We start from the raw sequence: 27,479 nt of genomic DNA, 5'->3' as shown, positions 1-27,479 counted from the left end.
TCGGTTGGTGGGGGTTCGGGTTGTAGAGGTGTCTGTGGGTCGAGGTGTTGTGGAGTGTGGTGTGTTCTGTTGAGGCTGATGTTGTCTGTGGCCTGGGCCCCTACTCTGCTTGTATTTCTAGGACTAGCTCTACTCCCATAACCCCCAGACTTATCCGTCACCACAGGTCGGCTGGAGCCTTGAACACGGAAGTCCTTTGGTCCAAGGCGGGCAGCCAGGAAAGTGTCGACCGGCTCTGCCGCTCGGTGTCCTGTTTGCGGGTCATGCTCCTTGACCCACACCCGCACCTCTGTGAACAATGAGCGCATGAACTGCTCCAAGATGAGGATCTCCTTGATTTCTTCAACTGTCTTCCCAGCCGGTTTAATCCTTTTGTGGAATAAATCCTTTAGTCGGTTGTAGAACTCTCTCGGGGTCTCCCCTCTTTCAATGTTTGGATCCCGGAATCTTTGACGGTAGACTTCTGCATTTATTGCATATTTCGCCAAGATGGCTTCTTTTTTTTTTTTTTTTACTTAAATTTTTATTGGCATTTTTGCAAATTACAGATAATCACAGTTCCATTGAATAATACAGAAAACGGAATAACTAAACAGAAATAATAATATAAATAAAAAATAAAATAATAATAGAAAATAAAAAAAAAATGAAAAAATGACAGTGTGACATGTGAGCTACTCCTTATTTACATAACATCTCTTGCAGGCTTCATGGTCGTGCGGTGTCCTATAAACGTTACATTTGTTCCTCTCTCTTATACTCAATCCATTTCACCCATCTCGAGTCAAGTTTCCCCCCTTGCACCATCAGTATAAACGTGAACCTTTCCATATCATATATTTCCTCTACTACACTCAACCACTGTTCTTTTGTAGGTGGCTCAACCTTGTACCATGCTCTAGTTATAGCTTTCCGACTAGCGACAAGCAAGATTTTGACCAAATAAAGATCTCCAGCTTGTACGTTCATCTCCGTCAGATTCCCCAAATACAGCACCAATCCAGTCATAGGCACTCCATAACCCAGGATCTTCTTCAATATCCCCCATATTTCTTCCCAGTACACCTTCAACTTGGGGCATTTCCAAAATATGTGCGTATGGTCAGCCCCAACCTGGCCACACTGTCTCCAGCAGTCATTATGTTCTGGTGTATACATCCCCTTCACTTTTGGTGTTATGAAGAACCGGATGACATTCTTCCAACCAAACTCCCTCCACAACCTCGAAGCCGTGGCCGAGTGCTGAATCCTACATACATTTTCCCATTCCTCCTCGGTCATCTCTATCTCCAATTCTCTATCCCACTTATCCTTGATATAATTTGTTGAGTTTCCCCTGTTTTCATGCAGTGCTTGGTATAAAGCTGAAATGGCCCTCACTTTCCTCCCTTCGTATGCGTTAATCACCAATTGAATCAGCGGGTTCCGTCCTACAGATTTGTCTATTTTTATTTCCTTATCATAATAATCTTTCACCTGTATATATCTATAATAGTCTCTGCCCCCCAAATCAAACTTGTCCTTAAGACACTGGAAAGTTTGTATCACCCCTTTATCCATTATAGTACATATTGCCGTGATACCCCTAACCTCCCATCTCTTAAAATTCCAATCATCTTTCCCTGGTTGAAACCTACTGTCATGAGCCAGCCATCTAAGAACCTTGGTTTCCTTTTCCAGTTTATACCTCTTGATTACAGTGTTCCAGATGTCTAAAGTGAATCTAGTGATTGTATCCAATAATTTCCCCTGTGTCCTAAAACGTTCCCTATCCCCTAACATTGTCTGGATCTGAAGGCCCTCCCTCCCTGTTAGCCCTCCCGTTTCTATGAACCTCCAACTGGCTTCATAATGTGAATCGCACCAACATATCACCGCCCTGAGCTGCGCTGCATAATAATAGTCCTCGAGATTGGGCACTGCCAATCCCCCCCTCTCTTTGGGCAACTGCATAGTTGTAAATCTAACCCTTGGTCTTTTCCCTCCCCAAATAAAACGAGATATCAATTTATCCCACTCCCTGAATTGATTTTGTGGTATCTGTATAGGTAGAGACTGGAATAGATACAGCAGTCTTGGCAGCATGTTCATTTTGACCACTTCTATCCTTGAGCTAAAATCTAGGTTGATAAGTGACCACCTCCTCAGATCCTTGTTTATTTCTTGGTTGGTGCGTAAATAATTTGCGTTGTATAATTTGTCTATTCCTTTTGTGATGTATACCCCCAGGTATTTCATTTCGTCTGAGTCCCATCTGATTTTGAAACTTTCTTTGAGCCTTTTCGGAGGTGAGTAATTTAACGTCAAGATCTGTGTCTTCGTCACATTAATTTTATACCCTGAATAGTATCCATATTCCTGTAGTAAGCCCATCAAAGCCGGAAAACTTACGTCTGGTTGCGTTATGTATACCAGCAGGTCGTCCGCAAATAGACCCAATTTATGCTCTGTCCCTCTTATCTCTACTCCCCTGATGTCTTAGTGTTGTCTAATTGCTTGGGCCAAGGGCTCCATGAAGATAGCGAAGAGAGTGGGTGATAAGCAGCAGCCCTGTCGAGTCGATCGACCTAATATAAACCTATCCGATAGACTCCCATTCACCCTCACTCTTGCGGTCGGTTCCTGGTACAATGCTTTGATGCATTTAACTGAACTATCATTGAATCCTAACTTTTCTAACACGATGAAAAGGTATGTCCAGTTTACACAGTCAAAGGCCTTTTCAGCATCTAAACTCACCAGGACCGCACTCTCTCCGCTCCTCTGCGTCTCATCCACAATGTGAATAGCCTTCCTTATGTTGTCCTGTGCTTGCCTTCCTCTTATAAATCCAGTCTGACCCTCATCGACCACATCGGGCATGAATGTCCCAAACCTCTTTGACAGTATTGAGGTGTATATTTTATAATCTACATTAAGTATGGATATTGGTCTGAAACTACTGCATAGGTCTTTGTCCTTCCCTTCTTTTAGGATCGTGGTAATGTTAGCTTCTTTCCAAGAGGGGGGAATTTTGCCCTCCTTCATCGTATACCTTAATGATGCCATCAATATTGGGTTCAGCTCCTGTCTGAATACCTTATAGAACTCTGATGGAAATCCATCGCTACCTGCTGTCTTGCCATTTTTCATTCTACCTATTGCTTCCTCTAATTCCTCTTCTGTTATAGCTGAGGTCAGGAGGTCATTCCGTATTCTTCCTATTGATGGCAGTTCCAGTCCTTCTAAAAAATCCTTCATCCTATCTGGCTCTGCTGCTGTGGGTTGTGTGTATAACGCTTTATAGTAATCGACAAACACCCTCTCTATGTCCTCTGGTTCTCTTACTAGCTCATCAGTCGTGGGATCCCTAATTTTGTGTACAGTGTTTAACTTTTGTTGCATCTTTATTCTTCTGGCTAATAATTTACTTGACTTCGGCCCTCCCTCATAATAAGACTGCTTCACAAATCTGGCCTTCTTCTCTACTTCTGTCAATAGTATCTGATCGATCTTTCCTCTGACTTCCTTAACCCTCTTTAGCGTCTCGATGGTTTTCAGTTCTTGGTGATGTTTTTCCAGTTTTTTAAGTTGTCCGATTAAGTTTTGATAGAGCTCCAATCTGGTTCGTTTGAGGAGAGATGTTTGTGCTATTAACTTCCCTCTTATTACTGACTTTAGTGCATCCCACAAAATAGTCGGGTCCACTTCCCCATTATCATTCTCCTCTCTGTATCTAGTTATATCTCGCCTTATCCCTTCTACCGAATCCTTATTGTTTAATAGTCCTACATTCATTCTCCACTCAGTCTTTCTCCTCCTGCTGTTCAAGTCCACCGTCAGGTATATAGCACTATGATCGGATAGGTCCGTTACCCCTATTCTGCAGTCCTCCACCCTGTGTCGGTCCCCTGTCGTCATAAAAAAGTAATCAATCCTGGAGTAGGTCGAATATCTGTGCGAGTAATGAGTGTAATCCCTGTCTAGTAAATGCATATCTCTCCACACATCCACAATTCCTAGTTCTGACAGTTGTAGGTTTACATACCTACTGATACGTGCCCTGCTCCTGTTGGTACTAGTGGTGTCTAATTTGTGATCGAGTGTCACATTGAAGTCCCCTGCGCAGATAAGAGTACCTTCTGATTCCTCCGCTATGATATCAAATATAGTCTTAAAGAATTTTCTATCACTATCCGGTGGTGCATAGATATTGAGTAACGTGACCATTTGCCCTTCCATCTTCCCTTTAACCATCACATACCTCCCCTCCTTATCACTTATCTCCTTAGTTAAGTCAAATTTCACAGAATTCTTGATTAGGGTGGCCACTCCTCTCCTATTGGTCTGTTTGAATGAGCTGTAGAATGTATTATCATATCCAAACCGTTTTAATTTGTCATGCTCTTGGGACGACAAGTGAGATTCTTGCAGAAATATGACCACGGTCCCCTCCTTCCTAAATTTTGCTAACACCTTGGCTCTTTTGACTGGGTTGTTCATTCCATTAACATTCAAAGACACCATTTGCAAACCCCTATCCATTGTACAGTTTCTCAGAGTGTCCTTCATCAGCTCCCCACATGTCAAGAGTCACAAATAATAAATCAGCAGCAACCGCTAAACTCAACAAACAAAAACCAAACCAAAAGCAAAAGAACATGGTTCGGTCTCCCAAGTTAAACGAGGATTGGTAAACTATTCCTCTTCTCCCTGTTGGAGGGCAGGGGGTAAATCCATCCCTAGTGGATGGGCCCCCCCTAGTGGCGAAGACGTCCAATGCTATGGGTCTCCCAAGCTCACTAAGATTGTCCAACATTATTAAACTCCGTAACTCCCGGTCAAAACTTGTTTCGGAGTCAAATTTATCAAATAGTCTGAACCTTATGGCCAACAAAGCCAGATCAAATAACATTGAGGTCATCTATAAGAAGATATCCCTTGCACTCGGTCGTAGGTCAATTTACCTTTGTGTTAATCGCTTGGTGTCCTTTATATATGTTATCCTACAAAATAGAATGTGCACTTGCGATTTATAGTCAATTTCCTGCTCACCCATAGAAGCCTCAAGTCGGGGATGGTAAGCAATAGGACTCGCTCCCATCCCGTCACTCATTGATTATCCTCAGTTCGGGTCCCTCGTTGTTCGCGTACTGGGGGGATCTCCGCGCTCTCGTCTCCCGACCCTGGTCCACTTGCGTATTGCCTCGGCTCTCTGCAGCAGCGTAGGTCTTTCCTCTCTCCGAACTGGTACCTCCAACCCTTTCTGTCGCATCGCCCTGGCAGCCTCCTGTGGGTTGTTGTAGATCTTGGTTCCGTCGCCCCAGTGGATCCTCAGCGTGGCCATGGGTGATTGGAACCGGAGACCTTTTTCCTTGAGAATCCTTTTAAGACCAGCGTAGTCCCGACGCTTGGCTGCAATCTCCGCAGAATAATCATGATCGAATGTGACTCGTTGCCCGGACACCTGCACGTTCTTCTTCCACGCCGTCTTGAGGATGCTCTCTTTGTCATCAAAGCTCAGAAAGTTCACAATGATTGCTCTGGCTGGTTTGTTTTCAGCTGGTCTGGGGGCTGGAGCCCTGTGTGCTCTTTGGATCTGAAGCTCCTCACCAACAGGTACATCTAGCTCCTTGTGAATTAGCTCGTCAATGTATTTTTTGGTCGAGGCCCCCTCAAGCCCTTCTTTCACACCCCAAACACGGATGTTGTTTCTTCTGGACCGTCCTTCGAGGTCAGTCAGTTTTTCCTGAAGTTTGGACTGTTGTTCAATCAGAGTCGTGATAACGTCCTGAGCCTCGGTGTTCCATTCTTCTGTCTCTCCCACACGTTCCTCTACCAATCCCATGTCTTTCCGTTGATCACGAATGTCCACCTCAACACGTGCGATTCTGCCGCTCGTTTCCTCCCTGCAGCTCTCCAGGCTCCGCGTCGTCTCCGTTCTGATTTGACCCATTTCTTCTCTCAATCTTGCCATCTCGTCTCGAACTCCTTTCAGAGCATCATCCATTTGCTTACTTATCTTGTCCAGTTTGGTTTCCATATTTTGCCTGCCAGCGTCAATTTTAACTTGCATACAAGCCAGGGTGGTCTGCATGCTTGTTTGAAACGCAGCCACCCAGCTAGGTTGCTCGTCATTGTCAGCGCTGGCTGTTAGCACGAGGCCCTCGTTGGTTTCCTTTGACATCGTCGTCATCTTTTTCTTACTTTGTGATTCGGGTTTTGGCATATTAAGCCTTTTGTCTTTCTCTTGACCCCTTGTATTCTTATCCATGTCCTATTCATATAATTTGAGGAGTTTTACACAGTTTTTTACTAATTTTGACCGGGAGCTCTACTTTACTGCTGCCTATCGCATCATCGCCAAACCGGAAGCCCCCGCCAAGATGGCTTCTATGAACTGGAAGTAATCCATCGCATCATATGAATCCATGGCCACCTATTCGGACCGCGCTCTGCCCGTCAGATAGGGCACAAGGAAGACAGCCCAGTCAGCTGGAGGCCATCTGTAGGCTGTAGCCAGCCTCTCGAACGTGGTCAGGTCCTGCTCCACATCATCCCCTTCGGCTGATGTGGAACAGCCAATTTGGGCACGGCTGATCAGGGGGGTGATCAATCATATCCCAAATATATGAACTTTATCCTATATATGTTTGTGTTGAATCATTATTATCCTAATTATTAAATTAACTAAAAGAAACAAACCTCATGAATGATCTTACTTAATTTGTTAATTGCTTACAAATGAAAGACATTGAAATAGCATGCCAGAAAAAAAGTGATCATTAAAAATGGTAGACGTGATATAGAATGTATTAAAAATGTTACAGACACAGCTATACAGTTGATGAAAGCATATCATCTGATCCTCTGATATAAAATAGAATACAGAATCAATCATGGGTTACTTGAAATAACATAATAAATGTTTAATGCAAAAATGCAATTAATATAGTTAACACACACACACACAATACCAACAATATCAACAAAATCAATAATATCAATATCCATTTCAATATCCAACCACAAAAACAAGCCTCCTTCCAAACCAACTTTAAGTGCCTAAGAATGTCTGATGGAAAAGACAAATGATAAGAGCATAAAAAGGTAGAGAGGTTATTAACAAGTAGAATGCCCATATAAGGAGAAGCTCCCCCGGTTTTAGTGGATACTGAGGTGGATGTGCGTTCTCATGCTTAGCAGCTAGTCAATGGCCTCCTCTCAGAGAAGCTTGTTTAAAGACATCATAATGTAACCCAGTAGAAAATTGGGCCCTGTTATATTATTCTATTTCCATATTATATACTTATTTCTCAAAGTTTCCCCTTTCTGTACTTTGTCTCAGAGCCATAGAGAGAAGATTTGCGACACTCTCTGATCTCGCCAGCAGGGTGGTCACGTGGTTCATGTAAGCCTGTATAGTTCCAAAACACACTGCGCTGCCGTGTTCTTCAATGGGACTGACAGCAGCGATTGCAATATTAAATGGTAAATATAAATTAAAAAGCACATACCCAAGTACTTTTCTGACTATTGTTGCATATTTGTAAATGTCAGTTTTACATTTGGAGTGGTAGGGTGACAACTGCAAGCTACTTAGATATGTTTTTGAGTTTGAGGGAAAGCTTCACGCTCGTGTTAGCATGGTAAGCACTAGGCTACTGACTTTAGTGGCTTAACCTTACTAGATCTGTTCTGAAATCAAAGACGATTCAAGATGTTCATTTCTGCGCAACTGGACTATTGGATTTTCTTGATTTTGCTTGTAATTCCGATTCACTTACCCGTGGTCAGAGAGCGATTGAGAAAGCAAAGTAACAACAGTCCATTTAGCATTTAGTTTCCAGGCAACTTCTTCTGGTGAGGCAGGAGCTGACCACACAACCATGATACTTTTAAGACTAAGCCATACACAAAGTATTGCATATATTAAAGAATAACAAATGAATGTTGGATGAATTAAATAGTATTTTTTTTATTAAACGATGGGTGAGACAACAAGAATGTGTGTGTATCAAACTTGAAAAACAAGAACAAAGTGAAGGAACAGGGATGAATATTGTATATATAAGTGTTAACAAGAGAGGAATACGGTGAGGAAAGGAGACAATTAAAAAAGCAATACAAGTAAAATGGACCACTGACTATAAAACCCTCCAGCAAATGCAGATTCCACTGCCTAACATCTGCACGCTGCAAAGGAGGATGCACCATGTAAAGCTGGACCAAGTGTTTGAGATGATGTGTTTAGAAAAACATCCTCTCCACATATATCAGGCTGAGGTTCCTGGAACCAAAAACAAGTGGGAACAAGGACTAAGAACAATGAAGCAAACATACAGCAAGTGTGAACAAGAACAGCAAAGTAGAGTCAGGGGGTATCAATAAATAAAACAATGATAGTCATGTGTGGAACAAGAACAAAAAATGTGTAAACAGGTGTGCGTGTATATCTAACTTGTAAAACAAGAACAAAGTGAAGGAACAGGGAGGAATATTATAAGTTATTAATAAACAAAGAAAATACTCCACATACATCAGGCTGAGGTTAAGGATAGTAAAGTGCATCAGGTCGAAAGGAAGGACAACAATCGCAGCCGCCGCCGCCACCAGCCACCAGCAGTCGCCACCACCAACAGCCGTCACCAGCACAAGCCTCCACCCCTAGCAGCAGAAGGCGCCACAACCATCCTTCGCCACCACCAGCCAGCTCAAGCAGCAGCGGCCTGCAGCAGCGACCTGCAGCAGCAGTGTTTCCCGGCACCAGCCAGCTCAAGCCACCAGCAGCAGCAGCCACCGCCATCAGCATCCACCATCAGCAGCATCCACCATCAGCAGCAGCAGGCACCTGCAGGAGAGTGAAAATAATCAGAAAAGACCTTGAATAGCCTGTAGGTCAATGAGTTTCCCCACACATGGACAAATTGCTGCCAAGTTGGGGAAGGGATGGAAAGAAGCTTACATTAGGAAAAAAAAGAATGACACTACTGTCTGTGTAGTAACATTTGAAAGCTCGTCATTATGGCTTATATTCTTTGTGTAGAATAATTTATATTCATATATGTAATCTAACAGCCTTTTCAAGGGTATAATGAAACAAAAGCAACCTTATTTCTACTAGCTATAGCATCAGACACACAGTACTCCAACACTAGCTAACACTGTCAGGTTCAGCAGATTAAACCTGTCGTTAATCAACCTTATTGATCCTAGTAATCCTACATAAATAACTAACTAAATAAAAATTGTCAGAGATTCACTACTTAACTTCTGGTGCAGTGATACCTTCACAGCTGGCGAAATCGAGCTGACTAACTAGCAGGCAATGACTGAAAATCGGTCGTCTACCAAGATAAAAGAATATATGTAATTACGCTGTGCACATACAAATAAAGATCAGTATATGCATCATAAAGGCCCTCTGATACAATATAAACAGTTGACAATTCAAAAGAGGTAGCTATTTAATGCACTTCCTCAGAAGTTACTCGGCGGCCAGCAATGAAAATGAATGATCTCCTAAATGGATGTTTTGGAACTATGCCAGGCTCCGTACCCCGGAAGTAGGCGGCAAAAAACGCTACAATGGAGTCCAATGGAAGTGTCGCCACTCTGTTATATCTATTGCTCTGCTTTGTCTGTATTATTCCCTTAATATTGTATTACCTGTTGGGTTATTAAGCTGTCCATCAGTGATTTTGCTCATACTGGAGTCTTATTGGCTGTTTCTAAAATACAAACCTCCTAATCTGGGTAGAGGGAAGGCTAAATTTATTTGCACTTTACATTTGTGGTGTTTTTATGTTTACAATTTGAGTATGTATGCTCTGTTATGCACTACTTGTGCTAATGGCATGTAGCATATGTTTAAAAAGACTGTTCTATATACACTTATATAGCCTTGAATTTAATATGTTGAGGTGTAGCCTGTAAGAAGTGTTTTATGTTACACCGTAAAAACACACATGGTTAAGTAAGGTTTATTTAATCAAATTTCATGGCTAAAAGAGTTGAAGTGATTGTGATTCATGATAAATGGCTAAATATAATTCATATTTAGTCAAAAGATTAACACATTTCATATGTTAAAAAAAGAATTAATTCATTGTATTACTATGGTGGTTCAACAGTATGTTGAGGATTTTGATGATATCCATTATGGTCATAAAGAGTATTATTCCAAGACCCATGTAGTAATAGCCTGTTTTCATATAGGCTAGGTTTTTTGGAGTCCTTGGAAACCCTTGAGAATCTGGATCGAATTCCACTTGACAAAGGGGTGGCGAGCTAGTGAAGATACCTCCTTATCCAAAGGAGTGGACCGACCTCACCTGTGCCGAGGAGGATACCAATCTTCCTTTACATCCATCACTTGAGCATATAAGCTGAAAGCGCTCTGAAGCGCCACACATGACCAATTGACTTTTACTTTTTGACTTCTGACTTGACATTCCCCTTTTTTGACTAAAGTATGCTGAACTGGCCGAACCAAGGAAATTAAAGGAACACTTGCAAGGAATTTATTTTTGTTTCGATTTTATTTTTTCTTTATGGACATTTTTCAGCCATTTCATGGTGTTTAAAGATAATTGTTTCTGACCTAATGTTAGGGTCTAAATTGTGGAATTCCTGAATATTCTTGATTGCACTGAAATCTATTTTATTATTTTTCTACAAGGTTGAATACAGTTAATCTAAAAGTTAACCTCTGGCTCCAGTAAATCATTGTGTTGTCATTTTATTCATTCCCTCCTTACGAACCTAGTGACCAGGCCATATCTGAATAGTCTACTGCCCACTAGGGTTACACTAACAAAAAGGAGTTTGATAAATACCATCCATGCCTTGTGAGATATTTATCTTCCATATTCATTCGCCATACAATTTTGAGAATATAGACATCATCCATTTTTGCATTGCCTTACAGTGCATTTTGTGTTTTATATTATTCAGTTCATTCTGTATCGTTTCATAACCCTTTTGTCTATAATCTCAGCAATTGTAACGGCAACAGTCAGTTTGAGTCTAACACAAGCCAGTGTTTGAAGTCTCTTTCTCCCCCATTTTCATCTCCTTCGGCCTCCCCTGGATGCAGACGGGTCCTTTCAGGTCAAGGTACTGGTAGAATGTGCAGTTTGGTCAGATGATCTCTAAAAAAATCCTATTTCTAAGCCCAGTGGGTCCCAACTTTGAAGAAAAATACAGAAAAGTCTTGAATGTGAAATTCTGAAAATCCTTGCAACCTCAATTTGTAAAAAAAAATTGACATTTGCTTCCTATCAATGTTTTAAATTAATTCCTTAGTCAATTCCTGCCCGTAGTATGAACTTCCCAGCCAACATATGCTTTTTAAGCAACACGCTACGTAGTTTGTGTGTGGCTACAAGTCATTAGGCATTTGGTCTGTTTGTATACACACAACCTTTAAAGTAAGTAAGTGTGCAAGTAATCTCCAGCAACCCCAGATGCATTTCAGACGACTGGACATGCAACAGTGGGAAACACTGCATGAGAGAGAGAGAGAGAGAGAGAGAGAGAGAGAGAGAGAGAGAGAGAGAGAGAGAGAGAGAGAGAGAGAGAGATATCAGGAGGAAGACGACACTGGCCTTCCCTGGCTGTGGTGGTGGAGGAAGAAGCCATCAGAGAGCAATACAGAGGATTTTATCATACATAATCATACCCATACCCCATTTTTCACAGCCTTGTTTAGGTACGTCACGTTCAATAAAAGCTTCCGCTAAATGACTAAAAAACCACATGACAGTGGTTTGATAACAGGCAAGATACTGTAACCCTGTCAATATAAGGGCTACTAAAACATTAATTGGAGGGCTATTGAAGGCATATACTTGGTCAAAATGCTGTATTGAAATAACTATTTAGTTTGAAGTGTATTAAAAAGGTTACGTTGGTTTTCGATTGAAGTTCAATATAAGTTGCTTTTATTTTGAAGTGTGAACTCTTAGTTGTTTGCGTGAGGAGTTGGTCGTGTGAGAGTGCCGTGAGTTGAGCACGTAGGGAGATGAGACGGAGAGAAAAAGCATGCGTTCATGCTCCGAGCCAGTGGGGTATTCCACGAACGGAGGTTTAACAAACACAGAGTTAACGCTGAACTCTAGGTTGATTGACTCTGTGCCAACTAAACCAGAGCTGTCGGTTCCACCGCACGGGTTATGCATTAGTTCAATCAACACGGGGTTGGTTAACACAGGGTTGTGCGCATCTACGCCAAACCTATAAAGACGTGATGTAAGGATCATGGAAACCCTGCTCGAAAGGGCGAAACGGGCCGCTTATTTCAATGAAATGGAACTCCAGGTTCTCCTGGAGAGCTATGACGAGGAGAAGGACATTATCACAAGAAAAGGGAACGCGATCTGGAACCCAGAGAACCAAAGCCTGGCAGCGGATTGCTGACCGCGTAAATGCGTTAGTTACATGTAAAAAGCATGATCCTTAATATTTGAGCCATGAATCTATTAATATCCCAGTTAAACATTCTTAACGTTCCTACCACATAACCCTTTTCTTCTAAAAAAGATGTTCTCCAATGGCTCCCAAGCGGTCAGCGGATCAAGTAAAAATAAAGTATAAAAACATACAAACTGTTAAGCTTTTGCCACCATCGTATTGGTATATTTTGTCAGTCCAGCATTTCAATTGTCATACCATATTTGTCACTCCTGCATTTAAATAAGCCCTTTTTTTAAGCGTGAAAAGGCAGACCGGATCTGGCCCTCAAATTGTCTTGACCCCGGTGGAGGAGCTGGCAATAGACACAAATTCAGGGCGCCCTGGCATGGAGGGTGTACCTGGAGGTATATCCTCAGAGAGTCAGGGGCCATGTGAGGGTACCCCACTGGTTGAATGTAGGTTGTTCTGTTTTTCTTGTATTTTCTATTTTGTTTGTCTTCGAACTAAGACATACAAACCGTGTGCGTGCCACAGTGCAAATGTTCCAAATGTTTTTTTTGGTAACTGGGTAGAAAACCTAAAAGTGACAATTCATCAACTTCACAGATCAAGATGGATTAGTGCTTGTAGTGGAGCCGCCGGCTACGATCGAACATTCTCCATTGGATGTAAGTCCGTTAGGACTATTTTATACTTTCTGTTGTAAGCGCCTCTCGGCATAGTACTCAGCCAATATTGCTCTTTGTTATGATAGGAGGCCGATTAAAATCTTGGTCCGGACGTGGATGGGTCATCTGAAAGGACTGAGATGTGCTCAGCATCTCCAACATTATAGGTAAAACTACCATTTGCAAAAAACTGAGGGCTACGCAAATAGTCTGGAGTGAACTGAGGCCAGGTCCTCGTTTGGTAGTGTTGGCTATGTAAGGCTGGAGAAGGCTATTTAAATATATTAAAGATTTGCGCGAGAATCTATATCTCTCCAGCAAAAAGTCATCCGGATATGCCAAGATGTCGAGCCGTGGTTTTATTAATCGCTCCCGGTGGATTGCACGAATAATTTGCGCTCCGAAAGGCCTCTCATCAAAAGGGCATGCCATTGTGAACACATGAAATCAGCGGTGAACGCGGGTTTAAATACCCAAAACCGGGTTATGTTCCAAACTTAACCTGCGCAAAACCTGCTCCGACCAGGTTTGATTCAGAGCATATGTTTCTATAGTAACTAACATACCGTGTTCATTTTGCAACGGAAAACCTAGGGTTACCGCAAACCCAGGGTTAACTTACCCGGTTATGTGATAAAACCGGCTTTGTGGAATACCCCTCAGGACAAGCCACTGTGCTATTCATTTTGTCAGATACCCGAACCCAGACACAAACGAATGAACCGTCAGAGCGACGCTGTCCTTTTGTGAAAATACCGGAATTCCTTTGTCAGGTTTTTCTTTTGACGGTTGATTCTATACTGACCGATCCAGTCCAAAGATGGCGAGCTACCATTGAACCAGGATCCACTGTGATGAACATTTTGAAATTCTTTGGACCGGTTGTGAGTTGTCGACTGAGTGGTAGGATCCGCACGGCCACTACTTTTCCGCATATCGTGCGATAATCCAACACGGGAACAATCACACACAAGAGACAATTACAATCCCGGGATACATTTTCCTTTATTCTCTTTGATTTCCTACTTGGGGCCAAGGTTGTGTGATTTATATGATTTATAAAGTATAAGGTTAAGTTTGATTTGCACTGTTTAAAGAAACAACTTTTGAATAATAAATCGTCAAACTAAACCGTCGTCATTTATTATCCATTTTGCTCCAGTAGTCGAACCTAGTAATCTGTCCCAGAATATTGTATATAGAATTCTTAATCTGCAAATCCAAGAAGGTGTTACAATACACTCCACGACAACAGAGTGAGTCACTGGTGTCAAACAGAAAACTGACCGCCTTGATGGAAGACATGAGACTTGGTCGTACCCGGTTTAAGTAACTGATCTCAGTTAGTGACCTCATCTCAGGTATTCCAGCTCCAAGGTGTCCTCCTTCCTGCTGGCCACGTCTCTGAGTGATTGTCAACGCACACACACACGTAAAAAATATCCAATAACAACGTCCACCAGGGGGCAGTCTCTGAGTGAGATGCTGTTGTACGTTCTCTAGTTGTAGTAGGTCTAGTTGTAGCTCAACATTTTCTCCCGTTCAATTGGTTTAACTGGTGGACCTTTGCCAGAAAACTGCCTTGTTAGTGAGGACAATGGTTGTGTTCCACGATATTTTGTGGTTTGTAGGAGAGTGGCGAGTTGGCTTACCTGTCTGGTTACGGGTAGATCAACCCTCACCTGTCGGTCCTGTGACAGTTAGGCCTACCGTCACCTTTTGGTCCAGGATAGATAGCACTACCATAACCAGGGGTGGAGAGTTCAAAGTAATTAATGACATCCCAATTTTTATTTATGAACAAAACCCGATTTATAAAAAATACATATGAGCTCGTTTCTATTCTGAGGGACCACGTTTGATTTCCCCTACTAATTTAGGATGTCAGAACTCATGGGATCAGCAGAAGTGATCGTTACTTGTGTCAAGTCGCACGGTAGGCCTCCTGGGTTTTGAGAGACGTTGCTTCTTCTTTTTTTTACGAGACATTCCACCCGGGCCGTCCGGTGGACCGTGGTGCCCTGTGGACGGGGGAGGGGATGAAAAGGACATAAGTCCCGGACACCAGATTTCTACCACCATGTGACAGCAAGGAATCTGAGCATTAAAGTGAATGATTCTAACAATGACTAGCCCTAAGCATGCTGGATAACTTACTACAAACCTCACTGAGTGGTGAGTATTGGCTCATGTGTGTACATGTGTCTGACCATAAAGTGTTCCATAGACCATAGTGTGCCCTCTCACCGGTATGACAAGTGTGTGGTTCTGACTGAGCGCATCTCTGCTGCAGACAGGCAGTGCTGTGATTTGAGTTATCTAAAAGAGTTGGGCTTGGGGGTGTAACAAGGGGTGGGACCCTTGGGCACTGGGACGGCTCCCACCACCAGGACCCATTCAGACGGCAGCTGTGTCGTGCGAGCCGTCCTGTCTGTGTAGTATGCTAATTATAGGGTTCATTTATCTGGACGCGATTTAATCGCCTTGCTGGTCGAGCGTCGCAGGTTGGAGAACACCTGCCGGTACCGGAGGGGAAGTTATTCCGCCGAGGGAACACTTCGGACCGCATTCCTTCAGACCGCGACGCGGAGAGATCCGTGCGCTCCTCGACTCTACAAACCCGTCCAAATCTTTTTCTGCAGTAGGCTACATTATTTACTCCCTGGTCCGGTGGCGCCATTGGTTTCAACGTTTGAAGAATAACAATATAATGGTGGTAGATCCGCTAGGTATTGTGGTGTAAGTCAAGCGAGACGGCGTTTCCTCGGGATCGGGTCGTATGCCCCACTGGTCGCCGTGATCATGGCTTTATGGTGGCTCGTTGTAGCCGCGGTGGTCTGCGGATCCCCCGGAGCATACGGTGGGTATTCTTTGGTCCAGTGTTGGTTTATCTTTTTGAGATATCAAATTTCAAAAGGATATTTGTTTTGGAGATCCTAAATAGAGCATCAGGTCATGGGATAGGCCTATGCGTATCGCAAGTCAAAACGATGTTTATATAAGATTAGGCTATGTTCTGGGGATAAAGTTTTTGGCAAGGTATTGATGAAAATAATTCCCACAGAATGTAAATCCCAAGGTGTGTTATAATCCGGATTTAGGCCGTTATTACCGATTCCTGCTGTGCACCACGCTTGTGTGTTGGGTTTAGGGGTCATCATGAATGAGTAATAGCCTCCCTGTCACTCATGTAGGATCATCAGAGCACGGATGAATACCTTTTCTCCCCAAAATGAGCTCGGCTAAAGTCTACGATGTTAACAACCCATGTCTTGTCAACCTTTTTTCTGAATTTATAGTCATCATCAAAGTCTATTCAAAAAGTGTGTGTAGATCTCCCTCACAAGATGTTTTGTGAAGATAACCTCTTTGTGACCACTTCTCGATTTTTTTTTTGATAGAAACTCCAAATAGAAAAACACACGTTTAAAGTTAGATTCAATTAGATTTAACTTTACAAACCTGCAAATAGGGATTGAATGAATATAAGCCTCTGTAAACATGTCAAATTTCAGCAAATTAGAGAAATTCAACAGTTAGACATCTGTTCAAAGGATGGTGCAGAAGAGTTTTGTGAAACGTGACCATCAGTCAGGCAAGAGCAGTCTGGCGGGAACAGGTTGAAATTATCCGTAGGTGTTTCAGATAATATGCCCTACAGGTATACTTCCTGCACAGAGTCACAGTATGAAACACTTTGAGTAATTTCTCCCGAAACACTAAACCCTAACAGGATTTGGATTTATGTCGCTGCCGTGTCCAACTAGATGGACTTTTCCTTTACCATAGTCCCTGCTTTCCCCTATAGTCTTACCAATTACCTTAACAACACAAAACACTTTTCCAAAACTTAAATGCCTGAATTTTGTGACAATCTGGTGTGATGTTGTTAGCCATTTCGCCATTTCAAAATGTACCCATATATAGTGTCCACACAGATAGATGACCCTAGTCAGCGGACTTTACAAATGCCTAATATCTGCCTAATTTGGATGGACACAGGCCAACATATACATGCACATAAACCAGATTCTGCCTGCAGATGAGAACATTGTAGGTGTTTATGAAGCAGTTTGTGGCCATGATTCCTTGACCTGTATGGGGAACTTCTTCTCACTGTTGTTCCTCACGCTAATGCCCACCCCATCTCTTCTTACAGGAGCCTGTGTTCACCATGGATCTCTGTATATGGTACGTACCCCACACTCGCCATCACTCGCCATGGTCATCACAGGCTCGGTCTGCATTACAAAGCATGATGGGTAATATGCTCATGTATTATTCACATGACGGAATCATGTTGAGAGGCAAAGTTGTGTGGTTGTGTTGAGTAGGTTGTATTGAAGTGTTAGCTGACAGGATGTGAGTGATCAATAATTGATCTGCTCTGACTTTGATGATGATGATGGCGGTTCTTCGATGAGCCCTGTGAGGTAGCATGGTAGTGAGAAGCCTTCAGTGATGACATCGTGTGTCTAAATCCTTGTGTCCTATCCTTGGCTGCCATTGGTCAGTGTGTCTATTAGAAGTTATATTTATGGAAGGGGCATGTCTTGGAGTTTAAGATTCAAATCTTACCTTCTCAAGTTACCAGATTAGTAAAATTATCTGGTTTATTCCTTGACCTGTTTAGTTAAGTCCCCTGGTTTGGAACCATACATGGTTTGTAGAGTTGTTAAATGAAGCAATGACTTCTGGGAATTTCAAGACCGAATCGAGGAGGTCAGACCGCATCTGCGTGTTTGGAGTTGTTGGAAGTTGGAATTGGAAGCTATACTCTGTCGCCATCAGTGATGGCGACAGAGAAAGAGGTCCTTATTAACTTGGATTCGGATGACGTGATAGACAGGGTTGTGGAGAAGAGCAAGCTCCTTTGTACTTTGTCAACTGCATGACGATAAGACATGTTTTTATTATGGAGCGGCTGGCTCTGATCTATTCATTTTTTATGCATTGGGGTTGTGCATTGATATGTCCATGTTTTGGTGCAGTTGTTTAACGCATTTAAGTTTAAGTTCACCATCACTGGGGGTATCAAAAGTGTGTTTTTTTTCTGTGCGTGAAAAGTTGTATCTGTAACCGCGTGCACCCCGTGGGCCGCTGGTGGGTGCAAATGCCAGGGCCGGTTTTTGATCCCTGTCCGTGACTGGACTGAGTCCAGACATGCTGTCAATCAATACATCCACTTAGCAAAGATCAGAACAAACCAGTAGTAGGAAATGTAACAGCCATGGAGAAGGTCTGGACCAGCAGCAGCTCTGGAAGACAAGCGTGTCTACACCACAAGCAGGTCTAGCTGGTCTAGGACCAGCAGACTGGGCCTTCTATGTGCTACAGAGAGGACAGCTGTGTGATCCTCTGGGATCAGGGACAAGGACCTTTCAGGACCCACCAGGGGAAGGTGGTTATTCTAGGTCTAGATGCTCGGAACCAGGGACTCTTAAACCTTTTCACAGTGGGACCTTTTTTCTTCAAACAAAAAGATCACCAATTCAGGTTTGCTCAGTATTTGTATAGTATAGTGTTCTCTTCATTGCATCCGTACTGCATAATGACCAATAGAAAAGCTGCTTTACACTCTAGATGGTCTAGATTAGTTCCTAATGACAGACCACTGGCTCCCTGCTGCTCTTTCATTCCGTCAAGCCATCACAGTAGAGCTCATAAGCCACATACAAGTGGACACACACACACACACACATACACACACACACACACACACACACACACACACACACACACACACACACAAGGAAACACATAGGGGTTAGGGTCAAGCCCCCGGGAACAGTGCATACTTCCGCAATCCACCAGGGCTCAGCGGCCAAGCCTGGTATTGCAGCTGTTTAAGCGGGCTGTGGACGGGTCCCTCGATTCAAGGGGCCCAGAAGTAGATATCTCCGTTCACTCCAATACAAGTGGGGAACAGGAATTTGTCTCCGCAAAAAATGTCTGGATATCAATCAAAGGCTCATAATTATCTTTATACCATGTACTAATAAAATGTAAGTTTTCTCTTTCCAAAACGTCACCTTAAGCGTTTTATTAGCCGTTTTATTTATTTATTTTTTGCAGGAGAAGGAGGGGTGGGCAGCTGAAAGGAGTTGTAGTGAAACAAATGTTGTTTCGGCCCGGCATCCGAGAGGGCTCAGTGCACGGCTCAGTTAACTTCTCGTGTCCGAGGTTTTTCCTTTTACCTAACATGAATGACGTTGATGTATTTAGGCACTGTGTTGACTTTTTATCACTTAAAGTTGCCGAGGGATGTGTAGATAGACCTCTCGCTTATGATGCTACAATGCTAACAATGCTAGACAACGAGAATATTTCTGCATCCGGCACGTCATGCACAAGGGCGTGGCCGGCTCCCATGCGGAAGCAAATCTCTCCTTGATGTTGCCCTGCGCCATTGAGCAGTTTTCATAGGAATGAATGGACGCCATTTTTTAATCCGCTGTCTTTCTTTAATAGGTCCATGGTTAGGGTACCCTGCATTAAAAGTATAGATGTTCCTTCACACACAGAGAGAGAGAGGGAGAGAGAGAGAGAGAGAGAGAGAGAGAGAGAGGGGCATGCAGGTAAGGGAAGAGATGTTGAGAAAGAGAAAATGAGAGAGAGAGAGAGGCATGCCACTAAGGGGAGAGAGAGAGAAAAGCCTGCAAGTAGGGGGAGAGACAGGGATAGAGAGAGAAAGGCATGTGGGCAGAGTGAGAGATCGGGAGAGAGGGATAGAGAGAGAAGAGAGATAGAGATATAAAGAGAGATAGAGGCCTGCAGGTAGGGGGAGAGACGATGAGAGAGAGAGAGGGAGACAGGCATGCAGGTATGGGAAGAGATTGGGAGTGAGAACTAGAAATGTACAGCGTGACAAGGCCAGTGTTTGCATCGTGTCTACGTTGCCATGGTGAGCTCTGAGCTCCCTAGACCTCTGGAACTCTGGAATCCAGTTCTTGACTTTTATTTTTTAGTCAGAGGAAGTTTGCATGACCAACATCACTACCAACATCGCCACTAGCAACACCACCACCAACATCCCCACCACCAAATTCCCCACCACCCACATCACCACCACCAACAGCTTGTTCCTGCTTATGCACCTAGGCATAATGAGCCATGCTAATGTAATCATTTTTTAAAACAAGGATGTGGTTGTAGTCTACTACTACCTCCCTTATTTCAATGTCAGACAAAAAAATATTTATATTATATCTGTAGTTTATTATACCTTGCAACGTTATTCCATTACAACCTGAAGTTGATAAGCAAGCCTGACTATTGGTGCATATTATTAACCCCTCTTTAGATTATGAGCGTGAATGTCCGGTATCTTTTATGGTCGGTTTGACAGCTAAGATGAGTTTGAATGGCTCAGTTTCCATTTATGTTGTGTTGAATACCAAGGTGGGGTTTTCCTTCTCACTCTGTCTTGGAGTCTTGTTTCTCAGACCGGGAACTGTAAACCAGCTGGTCAACACGCAGGAGCAGCTCCAAATATATCACTATATATTGCCTCTTGGCTTGAATTCCTGACAATGCACACCACTGCTGGATCAAAATGTAAGCCACCGCTTAAATAGCCCTGGACGCAGCCTCAGACAAGGGGCCAGGCTCCAACTACAGACCCCTTACCCAGTCTGAGGTACCAGGGGCCAGGTTACACCATAGACCCCTCAACCCCCCTGAGGTACCAGGGGCCAGGTAACACCATAGACCCCTCAGCCCCCCTGAGGTACCAGGGGCCAGGTAACACCATAGTCCCCTCAGCCCCCCTGAGGTACCAGGGGCCAGGGTACACAATACATATTTTTTATTTAACCTGGAAAAGGTCCCATTGAGTTACAATAACTCTTCTCCCAGGGAGTCCTGGCCAAGAGAGGCGGCAAAAAGTTTCAGAATACACAAAAGACTAGACAAGGCCAAACACTACACCACAAATGACACACTACACACACTAGAATGCTAGACAATACACACTTAATATCAAGCTATACAAACAGATATCTTAAAAGGCGTCAGGTAAAAAAACTGTTGCATTGTTCAGTCAGGGTTTATTTTAAAAGGTTTTTAAAAGTATTGAGAGGTGGGAGGGATTCTAGATTTAAGGTGGCTTGAAGTTCATTCCAGACATTTGGTGCATATGATGAAAAAGCTGTTTAACGAAGTTCTGTTCTTGTTGATGGTATGGTTAATAGTATTTTTTCTGATGACTATTTCCTGTAAAAACTATTATGGTAAGAAAGCAAATCAGTGCGTGGGATTTCCTTCTGAGGGAGAGGGAGGACCCCTTACCCCCCCTGAGGTACCAGGGGCCAGGTTACACTAGAGACCCCTTACCCAGACTGAGGTACCAGGGGCCAGGTTAGACTAGAGACCCCTTACCCAGACTGAGGTACCAGGGGCCATTTACATTTACATTTACATTTAGGGCATTCAGCAGACGCTTTTATCCAAAGCGACTTACAATAAGTGCATTTGTTACAATAAGTACATTTGTCATAAGAAGTGAAACAATATATCGCTGTCGGTACAGTAAAGACGTTCATAGAACCAAGTGCAAGTATTACAATCGCTAGGCTAACCCATTCCCCGTGTAAAGCAGCGATAGCAGCTACTGTAGATGCTACACAATTAAGTACCTTGAATAAGTGCAATGTACAAGTGCCAGGACGTACAACATTCAATGGTGGCTGTGCATTGGTTTCTATGCAGAGTCGAGATGAACTCTGAACAGGTGAGTTTTGAGTCTTTTGCGGAAGCTGGTGAGCGACTCTGCGGTCCTGACATCGGTAGGGAGCTCGTTCCACCACTGAGGTCCCAAAACAGAGAAAAGTTGTGACTTTGCTGATCGACCTTTGCTTGCTCTTAGCGATGGCGGTACCAGACGTCCAGCTGAGGTAGTTGAGCGGAGGGATCGAGCTGGGGTGTGTGGCTTTACTAATGCTTGGAGGTAGGCAGGGGCAGTTCCATCGACTGCTTTGTATGCCAGTACCATCATCTTGAATCTGATGCGAGCTATTACAGGGAGCCAGTGGAGGTCTCGGAAGAGGGGGGTTACATGTGAGAACTTTGGTAGGTTGAACACGAGGCGCGCTGCCGCATTCTGGATGCGCTGCAAGGGTTTAATCGCAGAGGCAGGGAGTCCAGCCAGGAGCGAGTTGCAGTAGTCGAGGCGTGAGATGACCAGTGATTGGACTAGAAGCTGAGCTGCTTCCCTTGTGAGGAAGGGCCGGATCCTGCAGATGTTGTAAAGTGCAAATCTGCAGGATCGGGCCACCGCAGTGATGTTTGCGGTGCAGCATAACTGATTGTCCAACACTACACCAAGATTTTTGGCAGTTGGAGAAGGAGATACAGTGATGTTCTCAACAGTGACCAGTTAGTCCATGTGTGGGCAATCTTTCCCTGGGATTAGGAGGAGCTCAGTTTTGTTGAGGTTAAGCCTCAGGTGATGGGCAGTTGTCCAGGTGCTGACTTCTGCCAGACATTCAGATATGCGTGTTGCAATCAGGGCTTTGTCAGATGAGGGAAAGGAGAGAAATAGCTGAGTGTCGTCAGCATAGCAGTGATAGGAAAAGCCGTGGGATGTAATTACAGAGCCCAGAGATCTGGTGTAGAGGGAGAACAGAAGAGGCCCCAGTACAGAGCCTTGAGGGACACCTGTATCAAGCGTGCAAGGTTTGGACAAGGAGCCATTCCATGTTACCTGATAAGTGCGATTCATCAGGTAGGACGTGAACCAGGAAAGGGCAGATTCAGCTATGCCAAGCTGGGCGAGAGTGGCGAGGAGGATCTGGTGGTTCACAGTGTCAAATGCTGCAGACAAGTCAAGGAGAATGAGAACCGATGAGAGGGACGAGGCTCTGGCCGCCCGGAGGGACTCAGTCACCGCGAGGAGAGCCGTCTCAGTGGAGTGTACTTTTTTGAAGCCTGACTGATGAGGGTCAAGCAGGTTGCTAGATGAGAGATAGGAGGACAGTTGGTTAGCGACGGCACGTTCCAATGTTTTAGAGAGGAATGAAAGAAGAGATACCGGTCTGTAATTCTGGAAGTCAGTGGTATCAAGCGTTGGTTTTTTGAGGAGAGGCTTTATTCTGGCAGTCTTGAAAGACGTTGGAACAATGCCAGAAGTGAGGGTGGAGTTAATAAGTGCGGTTAGAAATGGCAGGATGTCGTTTGACACAGCCTGGAGGAGGGAGGAAGGGATAGTGTCAAGGGGGCAGGTGGTGGCATGGTTAGATGTTATATTTCTGTTGACCTCGTCTGAGGTGAGAGGGATGAATTGGGTAGGTTACTCCATAGAACCCTTAGACCCCTGAGGTACCAGGGGCCAGGTTACACCATAGACCCCTTACCCACTCTAAGGTACCAGGGGCCAGGTTACACTAGAGACCCCTTACCCAGTCTGAGGTACCAGGGGCCAGGTTACACCATAGACAGAGCTCCATCAGTATCATGTCAACATGCCTGTTGTAAGTTGTCCATGGGGCGTTTCTTTGTACATTGATTGTTTTCAATGTATAATCAATGTACAAAGAATAATATCATTATTCATGTGTGCAAGTGGTCTGTTGTTGCTAGCGATAACACGATAGAGGGGGGCGGGGATGAGGGAGGTGAGGGAGGAGATAAGGGAGGCGATAAAGGGGGGGAGGAGATAAGGGAGGTGAGGGAGGAGATAAGGGAGGCGATAGAGGGGGGGAGGAGATGAGGGAGGTGAGGGAGGAGATAAGGGAGGCGATAAAGGGGGGGAGGAGATGATAGTGGTGGGGAATAGATAAGGGACGTCAGGAGATGAGGGAGGTGAGGGAGGTGGGGAGGAGATGAGGGAGGTGAGGGAGGCGATAGAGGGGGTGGTGGAGATGAGTGAGGTAGGGAGGAGGTGAGTGAGGTAGGGAGGAGGTGAGAAGGGTTATGAGGAGATTAGGGAGGTAAGGGAGATGGTTTGGAGACAAGGGGGGATGGGGATGGGGACTGAGGAGGACAGTCAATCCTAAGAGGAACAGAGAGCATCATGGGTAAGGAGAGGAATAAAAGGTAGAGAGAGAGAGAGAGAGAGAGAGAGAGAGAGCACTTTGCACCTGTTTTCCAGATGACAGCGGTGGCAGACAGGTGTGACAGCCTTGCAGTGATCATTTGGTCAATAAAGTTGTGTGAATCTGGATAATAGAATGATAATATATGTATCTTTCTCCATATTGTCAGATGACCCAACCAAGGCTAATTACATCATGCTACCAGCCTCAGAAGGGAGGGGCTATGATGGTACTCCTGTGGTTCCAAACGCTGCTACCTAGCAGCTTCTACCTAGTGGGCTACCTAGCATGTACATAGTGTGCTACCTATTGTATGCTACCTAGTATTTGCTACATAGCGTGTGCTACCTTGCATGTGATACAGTGTTGCCTAGTCTTTCATAGTTTGTGTCACATCCTTTCTCATTTTGGGTAAATTGCTTTGTAGCTAAAAATACAACTTTAAAACTTTCAGCAAAGTGTGTCATTCCATAGTACGAGTAAAATGTAGGATCTTTTTCTCACTTTGAACTTTTGACAGCAATTCAAAGTAAGAAAGTGTTCTTAGTGGTTAGAAGTCTTCTTCAAGACGAGAAGGTTAGAGTTAGGGTTAGAGATCTATTGAGATCTTTTAGGGTCTGTGAAGCAGTAGATCATAAATAGACCATTCTGGGAGCTCTGAATTATTCAGACGTGGTGGTTGTGAAGAGCCTTCAGTCTGCTCCTTTCATGACGCTTTTGAGGAGAAACTGTTTCTCACAGAAACTCTTTTATGGTTAAAAAGCTTGCTACTGAGGTGTTGATGCCCCTGCAGGTGGAGTGCCTCAGTTGACCTCGACACAGGGCCGACTGGCCCTCGGGAGAATGGCTGCTTCATTCCAGGCTGAACCGGTTTGCAATATTATGTATTGTATAACCCCAAGGGTTAGGGTTTGGGTTAGAATGATGCACGGCCCCGGGCTCGGTTAGAAATGTCCAGCAAGCACTAGAATTTGACCGCGGCGGTTCGCAGAAGGGGCACAGCGCACTGAGCTCGGCTCATAGCCACACCGTAGTAGCAACGGCACCCTGTAGCACAATGAGTTTGAGCCCATCGGCCCACAGTACATGACCTAAAAAATAGCTCACCTTTTTTGCCTTTGTATTGTCGTAAGGTAATTGATGAAGTAGGTACTTTAGTGTACCCATTTTTTTTTAATTATTTTGTAGTTATTTGGTCAGACCCTTCGGACCGGACTAGAACTGTTTGAAAGAAACCCAGACAGGGCTTATTGGCAAACAAACAGGCTGGCCCCCATGCCCCCAGCCCCCACAGTTCTTTCACAGTTTTTTGCCTCGGGAGCAGGGGTCGAAGTTTCTTTGTCTCTCAGTTCATTCGGAGGGTTTGAGTCTCTCCATTCTGTTATCAGTGAATACCAAGGCATGTAGTAGGCCTAAGGGCTGCCTTACCCAGCTAGGATTTGGAGCCCTGTCACCCAGACCGGAGCTAAGTCCCTGGGATCCCACAGCTCTGCACTCAGTTTGGAGACACCACACCAGCTTCTCCACCTCCTCCACCCTCTTCTCCGTCTTCTCCTGTCTCTCCTCAAGTCAGAGCAGGGGATAGTAGGGTTAATCATTACATGTTTTGTGTCTGTGATTGCCAGACCAAACATTCCTTTCTTTACTTTATTCCACCGCTCCTTCCCTCTTACCTTCCTTCCTTTCTTCCTTCCTCTTCCCTTCCTCCTCCTTCCACTTGTTCTGGAAGTTCAAATTGCGGCCATTGTCTTCTCTGTAACTTGATACTGTCTTTAAGAGACCGGGGTGTCACCAAGCATCCGCCAGCTGTCTGCTGGAGGTGGAGGTGAGGCTACAGATGAAAGGTGGAGATATGATTTAACCTGGGGTGCTCATGTTGGCACTAGATCCAACATGTCCTGGCCTTCATCTCCTCTTAGCTCCTCCTCCTCCAAGCACCATGCAGGACCCCACAAGATGCTGGAATCATACCTACGCACGTTGGACTGTTCCACAAAGAAGTCTCCTCCACAACCACCCAGCAAGCTCTGGCACGCTATCCCAAATAACAAAGAACATAAGAGGGCCTATGTCCCCCACCTTCCCTGCACCCCACCCCTGAACAGCTTCTCCTATCCTGACCCCACCCAGCCTATCCTTACCCCCCACGTCCCCCACCCAGCGTATCCTACCTCAGCCTTCTCTGTTTCCTAGGTTCTTTAAAGGTCCCATGGCATGCTACTTTATGGATGGTTTTATATAGGTGTTAGTGGGTCCCTAATACACTGAACCGGGACATGGAGGAGAAAGGGATTGTTGCCATTTGCGGACTCCCGGTACTTATACAACGAGACTCATAGGGGGGGTTATCTCGGCCATGGTTGAGAAGGAATTGGGGCACACACACTCCGCCGGGGCACACACACTCCGCCGGGGCACCACCACCGCGGGGCTCCGGCGGGAGACAATCCCGGGCAACAATCCCTTACTCCTCCAAGTCGCGTTCAATCTGGACTTCAGGAAGTCAAAGGCAAAGTTCCTTTCTCCCAATTTCTTCTCAACCATGGCCGAGGTAACCCCCACGAGTCTCGTTGTGGAAGTACCAGAGTCGTCAGAGAACCCGACGCAGTCTAGTCTTTTTCACCAAATGGGAGCTTTACACAAGATTGCGTTATTGTGTTGCGTGTTATGTGCCATAACACCAACAGCAGAACGGTTATCCAAATAACAAAGAAGCACTTGCGTTAACACTTGCGTTATAGTGTGTGTATTCACACACACACATGTGGAGCCCGCACAATCGTAGATCATTGTCTCATTGGCGGGCCAAATTCTCTGGGCGGGTAAAAGCAGAGAAAGGGGAGTTAACCTGGCCTCTTATGACGACATATGGGCCAAATTCCAAATGGGCCCATCTGAGCTTTAGTTTTTTCAAAGGCGGAGCAGGATACCTAGGGCTCTTATTACACCTAATGCCATTTCTAGCCACTCGGGGACCATAGGCAGGCTAGGGGTACTCATATTATCGTTAGAAAACCTCATAAAATGAAATTGTCATGCCATGGGACCTTTAAGGATGATGCAATTTTAGGGGGTGGTTCTCTAGCTGGATTCCACTTTGCTTCAGTTAAACTCGATTTCAATAGACGCTAATACCTCACATGGGGGGCATTACTGCAGGAGTGTATGTCTTCAAATATCAACCATACGTATCAAATAATAGTTTTGTTCACTTTCATTCCGTTTGGGACTTTGAATTTCTCTACAGAAGCGAGTGGTACAGGATCAAAATCCCTGAATATGTTCAATGTTGGATGACTTTGCCATATTAGTGAGAGAAATGTGAGAATATCTGTTTCTAGTTGACTGTGCTGGATGAGACTATTTTGCATTAAGACCACTC

At 44.3% G+C, this 27,479-nt stretch overlaps 1 protein-coding gene across 2 annotated transcripts in view; it reads left to right on the top strand.

Annotated features, from left to right (window-relative positions):
* The first annotated feature begins 15,477 nt into the window (after positions 1-15,477).
* fras1 (Fraser extracellular matrix complex subunit 1) overlaps positions 15,478-27,479 on the top strand; it is a 103,754-nt gene continuing 91,752 nt past the window's right edge. For both annotated transcript variants that reach the window (XM_079732126.1, XM_079732125.1), the window contains exons 1-2: positions 15,478-15,924; positions 17,224-17,255. In XM_079732126.1, coding sequence (XP_079588252.1) covers positions 15,867-15,924; positions 17,224-17,255 — 90 coding nt within the window. In that variant the 5' untranslated portion in view covers positions 15,478-15,866. The remainder of the gene's footprint in view (positions 15,925-17,223; positions 17,256-27,479) is intronic.

The sequence above is a fragment of the Pollachius pollachius genome, assembly GCF_949987615.1.
Source record: "Pollachius pollachius genome assembly, chromosome: 1".
NCBI lineage: Eukaryota > Metazoa > Chordata > Actinopteri > Gadiformes > Gadidae > Pollachius > Pollachius pollachius.
Note: the sequence above shows the minus strand (reverse complement) of the source record. Positions and strands in the feature narration are given on the sequence as shown.